The sequence below is a fragment of the Crocuta crocuta genome, unplaced genomic scaffold (assembly GCF_008692635.1).
Source record: "Crocuta crocuta isolate KB4526 unplaced genomic scaffold, BGI_CrCroc_1.0 scaffold36, whole genome shotgun sequence".
In the NCBI taxonomy this organism is placed as follows: domain Eukaryota; kingdom Metazoa; phylum Chordata; class Mammalia; order Carnivora; family Hyaenidae; genus Crocuta; species Crocuta crocuta.
The window spans coordinates 9,502,544-9,520,524 of NW_027532203.1; the positions used below are offsets into that span (position 1 = coordinate 9,502,544).

A 17,981-nucleotide genomic window follows, 5' to 3' on the forward strand; every position below is an offset into this window, starting at 1 on the left:
GGCTTGAAATCACAAACTGTGAGATCATGACCTAAACGAAAGTTGGGCAGTTAACCAACCAAGCCACCCAGTCGCCCCTATTACAGATTTTCAAACCTATTAAAATTTAAATAAGAACTTTAAGCCTAATGCCTTTCATGGAGTCCATGTGTTTGAAGACCCTGTTTTTCTAAATTTCCTTTTATTAAAATGGACAGATTCCCAGTAAGCAAATGAAAGTCAATATTATCTCAGTATCTGTTACCTACACAGATTAAAGGATTTTAACTAGAGTTGTTAGTATGTGATGTTATGGTAACACATAAAATACATATTTGCATTATTATAGATTATGAATATATTTAACATATAGTGCTTATCCACAGCCTAGGCACTGTTCCATGTGCTCACCAAAGATTACCTCATTCCAAACTCAGAATAGCCCTATAGTCTATCACCTTCATTTCATCTGTGATAAAAGTGAGGCTGAGAAAGGTGAGGTGTCCAAAGGTCACATTCCTAAACAGTCACTAGAGTCACCACTGACAAACAGCTGGTAGAGTTAGAAAGTTACAATAATTATAGTCCTTCTTGAACCATGTTTCCATATCCTTCTTGTACAATCATGTATAATGACCATCTCATTACCAAGAATTTTGTATGGGAAAAAAATCATTTAAAATGAAGCTACCTGAAACCCAGGCCAAATTTTCAAAGTAAAAAGTTTTAAAAGTTTCATTGAGAATTTAACTAAGAAAAAAAAAGAAGTAAAACTGGTTTTGTCTTGGGGCGCCTGGGTGGCTGAGTCGGTCGGGCATCCAACTTTCGCTCAGGTCATGATCTTGTGGTTCGTGGGTTCGAGCCCTGCGTCAGGATCTGTGCTGACAGCTAGCTTGGAGTCTGGAGCCTGCTTCAGATTCTGTGTCTCCCTCTCTCTCTCTGCCTCTCCTCTGCGCACACTGTCTCTCTCTCTCTCTCTGAGAAATGAATGAAAAACATTAAAAAAAAACACCTGGTTTTGCCTTATACTCAACCTAACAGTTTAAAACTTTAATTCTAGGGGTGCCTGGATGGCTCAGTTGGTTAAGTGTCTGACTTCAGCTCAGGTCATAATCTCACTGTTCCTGAATTCAAGCCCCATGTAGCACTCTGTGCTGGCACTGTGGAGCCTGCTTGGGATTCTCTCTTGCTCCCTCTCTCTCTGCCCCCTCCCCACGTGTGCTTTCTCTCTCTCTCAAAATAAATGAATAAACTTAAAAAAAACCTCTCTAATTCTGAATTCTTTGTAAAAACAAAGAATCAATCAAATGATGAATTGGAGATGAAATATATTTTTCTAAAATAAATAACTAGATAAATAAATGACAGCGCAATATAACTTTTCTTCAACAACCGTTTGACCTAACAGCACGATTAAAGGTTTTATGCTGCAAAAAACATGCAAGCCCTTCAACAATTTCTCACAAGGCCTTTCCCAGTCCATTCAAATTATATTCTTCTGAAAGATCTATCCTTTAAAATCTTTGCTAATTTTCTCAACAGTACACTGCTCTAACTCTACCCAATCTTCATTTCATAAGGACTCACAATTCCAATTTCAACTTGGAAAGGATCTACCTTCTACTGTATTTGCATATCATCAGATCACTACATAGTGGCATCCACAAAAATAATAATGCAACAGAGGCAGATGCTACTGTTTGAATAGCGAAGGAATTTTGACTGGGGATTAATTTTGTAAGAGATCAGTCCATTAGAGGGGGCACCTGGATGGCTCAGTCAGTTAAGCATCTGACTCCTGGTTTCAGCTCAGGTCCTGATCTCACAGTTCATGAGATGGAGCCTTGCATCAGACTCTGTGCTGACAGTGCAGAGCCTGCTTGGGGTACTCTCTTTCTCCTCTCTCTCTGCCTCTCCCCTGAATGCACTCTCTCTCAAAGTAAATAAATAAACATTAAAAAAAAAAAAAAAGAGGTCAGTCCATTAGAGAATATTTTGATATTTTTAAACCAAACTCCAAACCATAGGGATTTGGAAAATGAATGCATAGAATTCTAAGATCCCTTATTTTCACTTTCAGTGACTCACTTTTGTTCATAGGCTTACTTCTACCTATCTGTGAGTTTTAGTACTTTCGTGCCTAAGCACAGAAGCTTTGTAGAGAACTCTTACGTGATATGACGTGGTCCATATACTGAGGTAAGTACGGGGCCCAGGCATCAATGGCTTCCTTCCGTCCCGCTTGCTCAATTCTTCTCAGTTCGGCTAGAAGCAGGGCCTGTGCGGCTTCTCTGACCTGAGCAGGAAACCGAACCAAATGGAAAAACAGAAAGCAGAGCAGCTGGTGAGGTGTTTAAAAACTGCAAAGTTCATAACGAAATGAAGCTAGAAAATATACAAGTCACATTAATTTACAGGAGAAAAATTACAGACCAAATAATGAAGTACTTAAAACGGAATAAACTGGATGTGAGCAAATCAAAGACATTTTAATGAATGAGCTCACTGAGTAATATTTTAACACTAATAGAATTTTGAACATTTACACAGCGTTGGGCTTAAAACGTCAATTTTCCAAAGCATTTAAAACATTCTTGCACTTTCATTTAACATTTTCACTTAAAAATTTCCATGTAATTGTTCCTGTTGAAAGTCACTGTTAAATGTATCTTCTCTTTTAGCTTGAAGAAGTTTAACCATATCTAGTAAATTTCTTTGTATTAAACATGCTAAGTAGGTATTGTTTGTACTAACGTATGCATAAATCCACACAATTCATGCATCCCTAAGACAGGCTTAAACAATTTGTTTTCAACAGATAAGCGAAGTATATTCCTGTTTACTAGTATTAGTTCTATAGAAGGAAACTAGTATTCAGAGTTACATCAATGCGACACACAATTTTTCCTTCAATGTGACACACAATTTTTATTTTGCAGTTTTAGTGTTCTTCTGGCAAATTACCACAAGCATGGGGCCAAAGAAGCTAGTCACTTGTCAAGTGGTGTATCAATCAATTTATTAACTCTATAACTGCTGAGGTGACTCAGCAGTGTCTGATACGAGTTTGAATAAAAATTGTTTTTAATTATAATTGATTTTTGAAACGAATTCAAATACTATTCAGTGCAAAACCATGAAGATGTTAGTACGAAACAATTCCATTTGGAGCTGAGGAAAGGGCAACCAGATGCGGAAAATCTCGGTATTTGAGAAATTCAAAATCCTGAATGATACAAACTGCTATAACTAGACAGGTCAAATGCCATAATAAAGGAAGTCTCTATAAAATATTTCCAAGTTTCTGGTGATATTATATTCCAAGCAATATCTAATACAGCAGAAGTCCATTAACACAAAATCACAGCCACCATTTACGGAGCTCCTACCATGTGTCAGGCTCTGTACTTACGGTTTCACTTGCATTATCTGATTTGATCCTCAGAGCAATCCCATGAGGAATATATTATTATCCCCACTTTACAAATGAGCTTCAAACAGGTTAAATAAATTGCCCAGGGTCACAAAGTTAATAATTGGCAGAACTGATATTTAAACCCAGGTCTCTTCGAATTCCAAAGACTTTCTTTTATTATAACACGGTACCTTCCACTGGACAATGGCTATTCACTTAGAATTTGACTGATGTAATTACAGCTCAGGGTGTGATTTGGGGGAAGGCGGGTGTTTGTATGTGAGCATGCATGTATGCGTACAATCTATACAGAAACCAAAGCTTAAAACAGTTCCATAAAGTAGATGAACACTTTTGTCAAATACTCACTGGATTAAGAAGTAAACAAATACTCAAGCTAGGACATTACTGTTTGGTATATAAACTGAAAAAAAAAGAATCAGGAATCCATATTTTCTATCACACAATAAACTGGTTAAAAGAAATTAGATAAATATTAACCATTTCATTTCAAATCTACACTTGTCTAACGCCTTCATGTTTTTGTTTTCTACCTATATCACATCAATATTACCTCCAAGCATCGATCTTGCCATCTCCGAGCCAGCATCTCCAGAAGTGGAGGCCTAAAGTTGTCCAACCCCAGCAGGTCTGGCAGCATAACACAATGCATAGCAGCCAACTGACTCCATCCTGTTAAAATGTAACATAGTATAAATACTTTAAACATTATGGCATTCCCTAAAGATTCTTCTTTAAATACACCAAAAACCAAAAAAAGGGCAAATGTGCCAAATTAAGTTGTGAAGGATTTCCACTTCTATTAAATTCTCTACACAAAGAATTGTATCAAATGTAGCTCATCTCTAAATCAAGCAATTGGTACTTATAAGAACTCTCAAAGTCTTAAATAAATTTCCACATATAGTATATACAAAATTCTACAAGGAAGATAAATTTCTAAACAGTCCATCTAAGATAAAATATATTCCGGGTTAAGAAGGTGTTATATAAACATGTATGAGGGTAATAGACTGGAAACCACTTTTAAACGGCATTCACACAGATATCCAAAGATAAGCTCATGTCACTTAAAGCCTGGCCATCTGTGTATGACCACGTTGTCAGTCAACAGAGATGTCTTCTCTTGTCTGTCACAGGGCCTTTAATTAATACTTATTGATCTCTTTTCTTACAGAGTGAACCAGATACTTAATCACAATCATAACTGAGTAACATAACATCAACTTTGAGAGGAAATGTGAATTCAGACATTTCATAAAATAAAAAGCGGATAATCCAAAATTTAGAAAATCTTAAGCATCATTAACTTTAATTTATGGGAATACAAGTTGTTTTTTCCAAAAATTCTAATCTGTAATATGAAACTTAATAATCTGAAGAAAACAAACACTGTAAGCCACTGAAATGTCTAAAACCAACAGTACCCAGATATACTTAAATAGTCATTTCAACCCTGTTTTAAAGGTATCTGAAAAAAAATATACATGATAAATGCTTCAGTCTTCCCAAATCATGGAGGAAGCCACTATTAATCCACAATAATTACCATTACACCTTCTGGGGATAACATTTAAAGACAATCAAGAATGAATGCAAAAAAAAAAAAATTGCCTATTACCATATACAAGCTGAGTTCTCTGTGATCATAGAATTTTAACAAATCAATGTTTTGAAATAATCTAAACTGTAGTCCTTTAAAACAGGAAGAACAGGGGTGCCTGTGTGGCTCAGTTGGTTAGGCATCTGACTTCGGCTCAGGGTCATGATCTCATGGTTCATGAGTTTGAGCCCCACATTGAGCTCTGTGCTGACAGCTGAGAGCCTGGAGCCTGCTTCAGATTCTGTCTCTCCCTCTTCTTTCCCCTCTCCTGATTGCGCTCTGTCTCTCTCTCTTTCTCTCAAAATAAACATTAAAAATTAATAAAAATTAAAAAAAAATAAAACAACAAGAACCCTACCATAAAATTCAAAACTATTACTGGGATTGTTGAAAAAGACAGAGGAGAATGAGTGACAGATAAGCCACCTATCTAAAGATTCATCCTTTCTGGGGCACCTGGGTGTCTCAGTTAGTTAAGCATCTGACTTCGACTCAGGTCATGATCTCACAGTGAGTTCGAGCCCTGCTTCGGATTCTGTGCTGACAGCTCAGTGCTTGGAGCCTGCTTTGGATTCTGTGTCTCCCTCTCTCTCTGTCTCTCCTCTGCTCACACTCTGTCTCTCAGAAATAAATAAAACATTAAAAAATAAAATAAAGATTCATCCTTTCAGTAAGGAAATTCTCATCAACTGAGAACATATGATTACGTAATTAAGGTGATGAGTACATACATTTTAGATTACAATTTCTTTCCAATAGAGAATAGATAAACATATATAGAGAACATATATATATATACATATATATCTACATACACACAAATATATATGTAAATATAAATTACCACCTAATAATTTCTTTAAATGCTTTAATGTCTCATGAAAGTACAAAGTATATTTATGAGCTAAATTTTAATAGGATAATGATTCTCACCATGGTCCAAAGTCAACAGCTTTTTTTTTGAACTAACAAATTACTATCTTTCATAACAGCTTCATAAATATGACCCTAACTATTTTTGCTAAAATCCAGTCTTAACATACTAACTTATTACATATCTATGACAGGGAAGCCAAACAAAAACTAAGTTACACTTCTGTGTTCCTGTGTTTTCTTCCCAAAGGAGTGCTACTTACAACATGGGCTCTCTATACTTTACGGACACTGTACCATTCTTTCCAATTTAATGGACTGGTAATATTGTTTTTTAATGAAGAGTCAGAATCAATCTGGGTTACATTTGAGATTTTGTAAATTTTCTCCTTCTTATACACCCTGGTGAAGACTGAGCCCATGATGAAGAGAGTGGATGTAACTCAGAGCTCACAACTTCCGTTAGGCTTTTAGGCAGTAATAAGTAATCCTATAACGGCTTGTAGGGAAAAAAGGTTTGTGGATTCCATTCACATTTTCAGAGCTCCAAAAATACTTGCAACTAGTGTAAGTCCACAGGGATAATATGGCAGCCTACCTACATCTCAAAAATTGAAATTATGGATTTTTGCCTCATCCAGAAACAGAAATAGTAAGGAGGATAAACAGGTGTATTCCTTGCAGTCTGTAATCACCGGTGCTAATCAACATTCTGAAGACTTTTCGTATGAGAATGTAAAGAGCCCCTCACATCTCCCCCTCACCTCTGCGTAATGGTACATGCAAAATAAACTCATTGGTTCTAACGCTGGAGATCATGAGGCAAACATCATTATGAAAACCAATCCACCTTTCAATACCTACTTCACATCAGAGATTAGGATCTCTGCACTTCTTTACCAGCCTTCTGGATCACAAGAAACACAGTTTTGCCGGCCAGGAGTAGCACTACATTTTCATAACTGGCCCTCCTCACTGACATTAGCAAATAAAGTTACAAAATGGAAACTTTAGGATATCATATATAACATAACAAAACAGATAAATGTATAAATTAGATAAAAAGAACACGTCACATCAGAATAAAGCACAGACTGAAAGGGAGTTGTTAGAAAGTTGAGAGAGAATACCTTCATTTACTAAGAAACAGGTATGTAAAGCAGTAGAAGCAGGGTCAGAGCCAGAGTGATCAGCATCAGACCGAGCGGAAATGACAGGAACAGGAGCTTGCAGAGAAAACAGAAGAAATAAAGAGGAGAGAATTGAGGTACAGCAGCTTCTGAAAAAAAGCTCAGTATTAGTGAAGAATGAAAAACAAAGTTGGCAAAATATAGTAAATGGAGAACTGAAAAATGATGTTTTAATCAGAAGGGCATGATCTCTAAGGATTATAGCAGAGAAATGATACATTTGAATAGCAACCACCTTGTGGTTCAAATTCCTCTTGAAACCAAAATCTATTTAATATTCTAATTTATCAATGTATCAATTAATACAAAAAAACAGTTCTAAAATAACTAAGGCAATAAGGAAAAAATGACGGACAATAAGAATTAGCAAAAATAAAATTTGTAAATTGTATCACATACTGAAAAGTTTATGCTGGTCTTCACATTGTCAATTACGTTTTCCTAATAATTTATTTCCTAACTTTATGTGCAAATTATTTTTAACATCTGAAACCAACATCCACTGAGATCATTTCAATCTTCTACACTCATCTTATACAAAAACAATTTAAAATATACCAACTTGTATAGAATATGTACATTAAACGTTACTTTTCTGAGAGAAGCCCTTATATAGCTCCATTCTTGGAAGTTTAAAAAAACATTTTTATGATACAAATGCTTTACATTATAAAAATAAATTATTGTGAGTGTTCTAATCCTTATATAATACATGCAACAGCCCTCACCCCACCCCCCCAAAAAAGTAACGTTACCAAGAAACTGTTTCAGCTTAAATTATCATATGAAAAGGCAAAAAGACCGTATGGCACACACATTCTACAACTGGAGGTCAATGTTAAGATTTAGAGGTCACCATTTGACACTTCCTTCCTATGGAGAAATTACCATATGTCATGCACAAGCATCTTCAAATTAATCCCTCTCCTTTCTTCTGTCATTGAACAGCAATAGGTTTGGGCTCCTGAACAGATTAAGCATTGTCCACTGAATGATATGTTTGTTTTTCATGCAGCGAAGTTCCTTTGTAACTACGGGGCAGCTGCACGAAAACAACTTTTCATAATTTCCACACAAATGCGTCATAATGTCAATCAGGCACGCGTGAGGTAGTAAAGAGCACAACTGAAAGAAGTACGTGAACAGTAATAAAAAGCAGAAAATCCAACTCCATAAACCCTACGAAGCACATCTTGCACACATGAAAGTTTCATTTGGGAAATTATAATGTTTTTATTATCACAGACCTATTTTTTGTTCTTTATGAAAGTAAAACGACTTTATAATGTTATTTATGAAAACACAGAGCTTTTAATTGCCTATTCCATAAGATCTAAGAATTTTATTGTAATCTTGCAAAGAAACCTCAAATTTTTCTATGTCCCAGTGATTAAATTTTCCTTTTTTAAAGTCATTTTAAATTACAAATTCAGTTATTATGGCCTGTAAAATATTCACTTCCTCATGCAAAAAAGTTGGCAAGCCTGGATGGCGAAGAGCATATTGTCAGGCTTTAGCTTTCATGCCACCAAAATTGTTGACAAAGTTCCTCTGGTGATTTTCAACAACTGGGACTTTTTTTTTTTTAAGTGAAATTATAGAAAAGGAGAAATTATTGTCATCCCTGAAAAGGTTGTGGTAACTGTATCTGATTTTACTCTTAAGTGAGAGCACAACAGAATTAGAAGGTGAGGAAATTCGATACAAATGAATAAAAGAGCAAGGCGGAGTGACCATCCCTCTAGCTGGGTCAAATAAGTTGTGGGAAGAAAGCACATCATCTCTAAGTCACAGGGTAAAGGAAAGCAGAAATGCTATTGAGAAAACTGCCAAAATAAAGCATAGTAGGTGTTGATAGAATTATGTTCAATATATGTAAGTTTACTCTTAATGACAGAAATAAATAGACTCTACATATTAGAGTTTTGGAGTCCTGTTGAAATGATATGGTTGAAGAAAACGTCATTTACATTTCCCTTTAATAAATCCTGCGAGCACAAAAAAAAAAAAAATCAAGACTACTGTAAGAGAAATCAAGAAATCAGATTTACTATGCTTTGAAAAAAATCTCTGCATCATCAAAAAGTATTTCCTTCAGACTTCCTCATAATTAAAACTGCATAATCTAGAATTACTATTTTATAGTTAATTTATAGTTAATATTCAAATTAAACTCTGCTTGAGCTTTTAAAACCATCCACATACAGGAAAAAAATCAGCAAAAGAAATCTAAAAACTACCACTTCCAAAATAAAAACCTCAAAATTTAATGACAAGTAAAAAATCTGAAGAGGTCATATGTAGCACGAATATTGAAAATTTACAGCATAAAGCATAAATGAGCATTTGGTTTCTTAAGACAAAAAAAGCTGCAATAATAATTATCAACTGGCTTCTCTTTTTAAGGATTTAGTAAAAATATGGGGCGCCTGGGTGGCTTAGTCGGTTAAGCCTCCGACTTTCGCTTAGGTCATGATCTCGCGGTTCGTGGGTTCGAGCCCCGCGTCGGGCTCTGTGCTGACTGCCAGCTCAGAGCCTGGAGCCTGTTTCAGAGTCTGTCACTCCCTCTCTCTCTGACCCTCCCCTGCTCACGCTGTCTCTCTCTCTCTCTCCTAGAAATAAATAAAAACATTTTAAAAAAATTAAAAAAAAAAAAGGATTTAGTAAAATTTAAGGGCAAAGTCTGAGCACAGCTTCCAGTGATGACAGAAGTGGCCTAAGTTCTATTATTTTACCTGGGGAAGTTCTTTAATTTAGCAGCTAAGAGCTTCTTTGACTACTTACTAGCGCATGAACCGACAGGGGAAGATAAACCCACATGATAACACACGTGCACACGTGTGCTCTGGCTTACCATTAGACAACGTATACATAACACAACACGCGGGGTTTTCTGTTTCTGAATCAGCCTATTTCGGTCTTCATATGAAATCTGACTCTGAACTCCATTGTTCCCTACTGCCATTGTAACATGAAAAATATCTCAAGGACAGAAAGTGAACTTACTTTAGGCAGCAAGTTACTGGTCTAAACCTCATTAGCCTCCTGGGACATGAACACAAATAGCCCTTTCAATACATTTTTCAGGAGGACAAAAAAGCCAGAAAATAAAGTTTTCTGTAAAACCAAATGCAATGCTTAGAAAAGTGTTTCCAAAGTTTAACACTAATAAATAATGAAAATTATTTAATAGTGAATCGCTTTATCTAAGGTGTTATGAGATAATCATGAAGCTTCAAGAGGGGAAGAGAGAAGGCCTACACTAGATATGCCATCTGACATAGGGATCTTAGAGTCACATCTGCCCTTTTATAAACTTCCTTCAGGTCTATGTTGAACATTCTCATCATCTTTTAAATCAACATGAAGCATTAGGATAACTCATCGATCAAACATTCTACAGAAAAAAGGGTTTCCTTAAAACACCATGGAGAAAGCACAAAACGTCTAACGTCAGTAATGAAGTACAAAGTTCCAGGAAATAGAAAGGATAAGCACCTACCGTAAAGCAGAATGAATTAACAGGCCAAGATGGTGTTTTGACAGACATACATCAAGGCAAAATACAAAAGTGCTGATAATGTTTGAAAAATATGGTAACTCTACTTAACCTCTACTTAACCAATCACCATTGGATTACAGCAGAGGTGGAAAAAGTTCAGAGGTAATGACAATTTTACCTTGGTCTATAACTCCAGCCAGAGTACAAAAAGTAAAAATTTAAAAAATTTAAAAATCCCACTTCTGTAAAAGGTCTCCTTCATTACTAACATCCAAAATACATAAATGAGCTAAGACCCAAAACAATGGTGGGGGTGTGTGTGAAGTTTATTACAGTGAAAGATAAAGTTATAACATAAACACTAACTTGATTAGACATATTAAGGCTATTACATTTTTCTATTTCATTTAATTAACTATAAGCCCCTACTATGTGCCAGATATGGGGTTAAGCACATAAAAACTCATAAGGATTAGACAAAGTTACTCAGTTACTAAGAGTCTGGCTGGAAAAGCAAATAACTAATTAAAACATAATCATAAACTGCACTCCTCTGAACCTCTCCTGCTAGACAGAAGCTCCCTGAATACAGAGATCCGTCAGCCTTACAGATTCGGCACCTGGTAACTGACATACTGACACTAGAAGCATAAAGAAAAGCTATCTATAGATTCATTCATTCAAATATTTATTGAGTGCCTTCTGTGTACCAGTCACTGTTCAAAGTACTTGTGCTAAATTAGTGAACAGAAAGAGCAAAAGTCTGCCCTTTGAGCTTCCAAAGAACAAAGTTATATGCTGATTGTTTTTAAAGGCAAATAAGTTCAAACACAAAATTTTAAGGAGTCTTCAGGTCCATCCATTAACCTGATATATGTACTCCATGTTTCTTGCTACAGACCCTGGAAAAAGATGGTGAGAAATTATTGGTTAATTACATAAATGATTTTTGAAATAATATAACAATGACTACCTGTTACTTCAAGTTTAGACAACCTAAATTAAATCCATTTCTGAAAAATAAAATGGCAGATATGTTACATAACCTTATATATACTTAAGTTGCTTAGATTTGCTTAGATTTGCTTCCACACCTACCACTGAGTAAAGATGCAACTACTAGCACAGACACAGGGTCACAATCAAGAATAAGCACTAAAGACACAGGCCAAAGACTTGGGCCATGGGATTATTGAACTGATCAAGAGAAGTACAGTGTGTCAGAATGTAGAAAAGCCTAAAGCTATGGGCGGATTTAGGGCTGCATAACCATGAACAAAAATTTAGTTTGACATTTCTGATCCCTTTCTCAAGTGAGATGTTTTATAAAGTGCACAATCAAGGATCTCATAAATAAAAACTGTCTCTATCAAAAAGGACATGACTTGTCAGTAAATGTTAATTATTGGCAAAGGCTGAATTAACAAGCCCCACTGCTAGACAAAATAAACCTCCTATGAAGAAATTATTTTCCAATGAAATACCCTGATAATATGTATGAGAAATTATGTTAGCTGAACTATCCAGATCATCTTTATTCTCAGACCCAAATGTCTATGAAAGGTCCAATCCTCAGCTAAAGTCTTTACTCTGTATAGATTGTTTTGCAGCTGAACAAGTATTAGCCAACATATAAGTGACAGTTTATCGAAAAGGAGCATATTCTGTTTGCAATTCAGCTTGAAAAATGGATTGCGAGTCAATGTGCACTGCAGTGGGAGTGAAGAAAAGAAAACGTAAGGAAAGAGGAAAATGCTTAAAAGAATATCAAGGTAAGAGAAGTCATAGCAGAAAAGATGAAATATAATATCCCAACTGTTGAACTGTAGTCCAAGAACTCAGAGCTTTCATCCATTCTCTTACCACTTCTTACCCTAAACTGGTGGTTTATGTTCATGAGTTATCTACTAGATATATATAATCTATTGAAGAGAGTATACATCATAGGAATCTTTCTAATGTCCTAAACAGAGATGTTTGGAGGAAAAAAAGGTGCTTCACAAATAGTTGTTACAAAGGTAATTACTCTGTGTTTTCCATATTCAAATAGAAAGTGGGTTTCATGATGACATCCTAAGGTATTTTACCATGTAACTCTCACTACAGATTGCTAACCTTTATTTACTTAAGAAGATAAGCATCTGTGCTATTCCAAATGGAAACTCCTAATTCTACTGCCTTAAATAAATGCTTTAGAAAAAGACTCAATTCTTTTATGATGCTTTATGAGAGGAGCAACATTAAAGTGTTTCAACTGTAACATCCTCAGACCTGACCTAGTGAGTAAATTGAATATTGTAATGGTGGTGAAGTACACAATGTATCATGACAATGTCACAAATACACTGGTCCGTTTATATCTGCTGCTCTGATTACAGAGAGAGAAAACTGTTATCCAAGAAGAAACATCAACTGTAAAGAATGATAATGAAGATGGTAATGATGAGGACAACAAATAAAATTTCTAACAGGCACTGGTCTTAAATGAAGCTCTAAACTAATTAAATGAAGGATAGTATGCCCTGCCACTGATTTGTATTGTATAATCTGAAAGACATTTTCAGTGGATTTAGAACAGAAACAGATGTTATTGTAGAAAAAGTACAGATCTAGAGTTAAAAGGTGCTATTGTATCCTAATCATACCTCCATAACTAACCATATTTTAAGTCAGTCTTTTAGGTTTGTGAGCCTGTTTCCATTTCTCCCTGAATTAATAGCTATAAAAATATTACAACTCTATGTAACGTAAAGAATATTTACTTTATGAAGTAGTAGTTTATTTAGAACATTTTGGGGGCATCTGGGTGGCTTGGTCAGTTAAGCATCCGAATCTTGATTTCAGCTCAGGTCATGATCTCACGGTTCATGGGGTCAAGCCCCACATGTGGCTCCACACTGACAGTGCAGAGTCTGCTTGGGATTCTCTCCCTCTCTCCCTCTCTCTGTCTCTCCCATGTGCTCGCTTTCTCTCTCTCTCAAAATAAATATACTCAAAAAAATTTTTTTTAAGTAAAGGGAGAGGAACTCCTACTTCTGGCTAAGATGGAATAACATGAAACAGACTTATAAANCCCCCCCCCCCACCCAAAAAACACATAAAACAATGGTTTCAAGCCACTGGACATCAAGTGATGACTGACTGAGAGTCAGGGGTTGGGAGACAAACAGCCCTAAAATTACCCCCATTTACTGCTTTGTGGGAGTTTCTAGACTGAGATACAGGAAGGAGGATTTAGGAACAGCCCAGCAGTTTTCCTGAGTTACAGAGACAGAGCTGAGAGTCTCAGAAAACCAGAGCAACTAGAATCCACAGGATAGAGAAGAGAACTTCAAGGATCAAAGTCCTTCAGATAGCTCCCTCAAATATTCAGCAGAGCACCAATCAGTTCATGTGTGTGAGGAAACTATTAGTGTGTGTGTGTGTGTGTGTGTGTGTGTGTGTGTGTTGCTCCCACTAGCCGGACTGGAAAATTCAGAATTCATGGGGTACCTGATACTCAGGAAGGTCTGGCCTCAGTAATGGGAAATTAGCCTTTAGACAGAGCAGGACTCCAAACCCACCTAACAAATCACAAAAGACCAGAAAAATATTAAACTCCTTCCAAGTAACTTAACTGCATCCAGAATATAGCTTAAAAAATTATAACAATATAAAAATATTCAGTACCCAACCAAGTAAAATTCAAGTATCTACCATTTAACAATAATTACCAGGCATACAAAGCAGCAGAAAAGCATAGTCCATAGAAGAGGGAATTCATGGGGTAATGAAGAGGGAAAACGTCAGTTAAAAACAACCCCAAACTGACAGAGATGTCGATAGTATCAAATAAGGGTAGTAAAACAGCTATTATAACCATTACTCATATGTCGAAAAAAGCTACATAGAGAAAATGAGGATATAAAAAAGACTGAAATCAAACTTGTGGACATGCAAATTGTAATATCTGATATCTGAGAGGAAAAATACACTGGTTGGGCTTAATAGCAGTTTGGATATTGCTAGAAAAGATGAATGAACTTGAAGACAATGCAGCAGAAACTACCTACTCAAAACAAGAGAAGGAAAATCTAAAAATAAAGCATCAATGAGCTATGAAACAATTTCAAGTGGCCTAACGTACGTAATTTGAGTCCATTAAAGACAGAAGAGAGGAGAGGACAGAAAGATTATTTGGAGAAATAATGGTGAAAAATGTTTCAAATTAATAAAAACTACAAAAATAAGCTTAATGAACCTCAACCACAAGAAACATAAAATTACACTAAGGTACCTCATAAGCAAATAGCTCAAAACCAAATAAAGAGAAAATCCTTAAAACGGCAAGTCGTAAAATTCTTTAGATGGTATTTATATATAGAGGACGATATGAATAACATCAAATTTCTTGTTAAAAACAATGCAAGTGAGAATACAATTAAAGCATCATTTCTTTTTTTAATTTTATTTATTTATTTATTTATTTTACAAATAGTTTATTGTCAAATTAGTTTCCACATAACACTCAGTGCTCATCCCCACAAGTGTCTTCCTCCATGCCCATCCCTCCTTCCCCCCCCCACATCCATCAGTCCTCAGTTTTTGTCAGCATTCAAGAGTCTCTCATGGTTTGCCTCTCTCCCTTTCCCCCAAAAGCAAGGGAATCANTAAAGCATCGTTTCTAAAGTACTGAAAGATACAAATGGTCAACCTAAAATTCTATACCAAAAAAATCTTTCAAAGTCAAAAGCAAATAAACATGTTTTCAGATATAAAGATGAAAGAACAGCAGACCTTCACTACAAGAAATATTAAAGCAAGTACTTTAGGCAGAAAAAAAGAATTATACCAGATAAAAATCCAGATGTATACAAATGGATGAAGAGCACCAAAAATGTAATTATATAGGTAAGTATGTATGGTTTTTCCCATTTAAATCTCTGTAAAATACCACTATTAAATAATACAGATTTTTAGAGTTTATAATACACAAAAATGTAAAATACAAGAAAAAAATAGCACAAAGGCCAGGAAGTAAAAAATGCAAGTAAAATATTTTACAGTTTTTATATTAAATGTTAAATAGTAGGGGCTCCTGGGTGGCTCAGTCAGTTAAGCATCCAACTTCAGCTCAAGTCATGATCTCATTGTTCAGAGTTCAAGCCCTATCTAAGGCTCTCTGCTGACAGCTCAGAGCCTGGAGCCTGTTTCAGATTCATTCATTCATTCATTCTCTCTCTCTCTCCCTCTCTCTCTCTCTCTCTCTCTCTTCCTCCTCCTCCTCTCCCCCTCCTCCTCCCCCACTCATACTGTCTCTTTCTCTCTCAAAATTAAAGACATTTAAAAAAAATTTTTAAATGTAAATGGTAATAATACCACTTAAAGGTACACTGAGATAAGTTAAAAAATCTATATAAACTGGAAACTCTAAAATTACCACTAAAATAACAAAGATTTAGCTTATAAGCCAATAAAGGAGATAAAGTGAAATAATAAAAAAAAAAGACTCCATTAATCAGCAGAAAAAGGGAAAGAAGGAACAAAGAACAAATGAGAGAAAGAGAAAAAAGGGCAGAATGATAGACTCAAACCTAACCATGTCAGCAAACACATTAAATGTAAATGGTTTTGATACTACTGGTTAGTAGCAGGAAACACACTTTAAATGTAAAGATGAAAAATGGGTTAAAAGTAAAAGGATGGGAAAATACATACCATGCCAATAATAGTAACCAAAAAATGCTAAAATGGCCATATTATTATAAATAAAGTAGATTTTCAAAGCAAACTATATTATCAAGGATAAAGAGGTCATTTCATAATGAGACAAGTAAAAAAATCTCATTACGAAGTAACAATTCTAAAGGTTTATGTACCTAATAAGAGAGCTTCACAACACATGAATGTTCAAGGAGGAATAAACAAATCCACAATCACTGCCAGACTACTCAGAAAAAGAGAGAAAATTCATAAATTATAAATAACAGAAATGAGAGAGGGTATACCCTTTCAAATCCTACAGACAGGATATTAAAAGAAAAATAAGAGACTATTAAACTTTTTTGCCAATAACTTTGACACAAACTACCAAAATTCACCCAAGATGAAATAATAATTAAAAAAAAAACACCCTAATCTATTAAAACATCTAAATTTGTAGTTCAGACCCTTCCCATATAGAAAACTAAACTCCAGGTCCACATACTTTAACTAGTGAATTAGATCAAACAAGAAGAAATAATACCAATCCTACACAAACCCTTTCAGAAAACACATACACACATACACACGGATAACATTCTAACTGCAGCATTATCCTGTTACAAAAATTGAACAAAGAACATTATCAGAAATGAAAATTGTAGACCAAAAATCCCTCATAACAAAACAAACTCTTAACAGATTTTAGCAAGTTATATCCAACAATCTAGAAGAATTCATCATGACCAAGTGTGGTCTATCTTAGGATTGCAAGGTTGTTTTAAAATTCAAAAGCTCATGTACTTTGTCTTAAGAAAGTAAAGGAGAAAACTCATTTGCTAATTTCAACAAATGCAGAAAAAACAACTGACAAAATTAAAATCATTTATAATAAAAAAAATTATCAACAAACTAGGAAAAGAAGGTAACTTCCTTAATATCTCCCTCATCTAAGAAGAACCTGCAATCCTATGTTTGGGAACAAAGCAAGGAGGTATACTCTAACTTCTTCGATTCACCATTATGCTCTAACTCCTTACCTGTGCAATAAGGTAAGAAAAATAAAATGCACTGACTGAAAAGAAGTAAAACTGTCTTTATTCACAGATAACATTATTTTGGGTGTATACTCTGAAGAAAGAAGGGATTAAAATTGGTAAGTAATCATCCATGTTGGAAAGTTAAAAAAAAAAAAAAAACTATTAAGTCCAAAGAACATAGAAGAGCTGACCTCAGTGAAATTGGAAAAAATATGCATTAGAAAGGATAAACAAAGGCACAGTGGATTCATCAAAATAACTAATAAGATTCATAAGCACCTGATAAGACTGATCAAAAAAGAGAGAGAAGATACAAATGATTAATATAAGAAATAAAAATGGTATATCACTACCGATATTAAAGAAATTTAAAAGATAGTATCTTTTCCAAGGACAACAAATTTAAAAGAACTGGAAAATCACTGAATATGTACTACTTAATGATACGGACACAAGAAGAAACAGAAAATTTGAAGTGTCACATGACAATGAGAGAAATTAAATCCAGAATTTAAAAACTTCCCACAAAAAGCCTCTAGATCTAAATCCAGCATATTCTGCTGCACATTTATGAAAGAAATAATGCCAATCTTATACAAATTCTACCTGAAAATAGAAAAAGAGAAAAGATCCCTTAATCAATTTTTAGAAACCTGACTAATATAAAACTTAAAAG

The 17,981-nt window shown here is 35.0% G+C and overlaps 1 protein-coding gene across 4 annotated transcripts in view; it reads right to left on the bottom strand.

The window, feature by feature from the left end:
- WDR7 (WD repeat domain 7) overlaps positions 1-17,981 on the bottom strand; it is a 357,113-nt gene that overhangs the window by 235,819 nt on the left and 103,313 nt on the right. For 3 of the 4 annotated variants that reach the window (XM_077777568.1, XM_077777567.1, XM_077777569.1), the window contains 2 exons: positions 3,969-4,087; positions 2,152-2,275 (listed from right to left, as the gene is read on the bottom strand). In XM_077777568.1, coding sequence (XP_077633694.1) covers positions 2,152-2,275; positions 3,969-4,087 — 243 coding nt within the window. Of the gene's footprint in view, positions 1-2,151; positions 2,276-3,968; positions 4,088-7,021; positions 7,118-17,981 lie in introns of all 4 variants that reach the window. The other variant, XM_077777570.1, reaches the window with a different exon arrangement.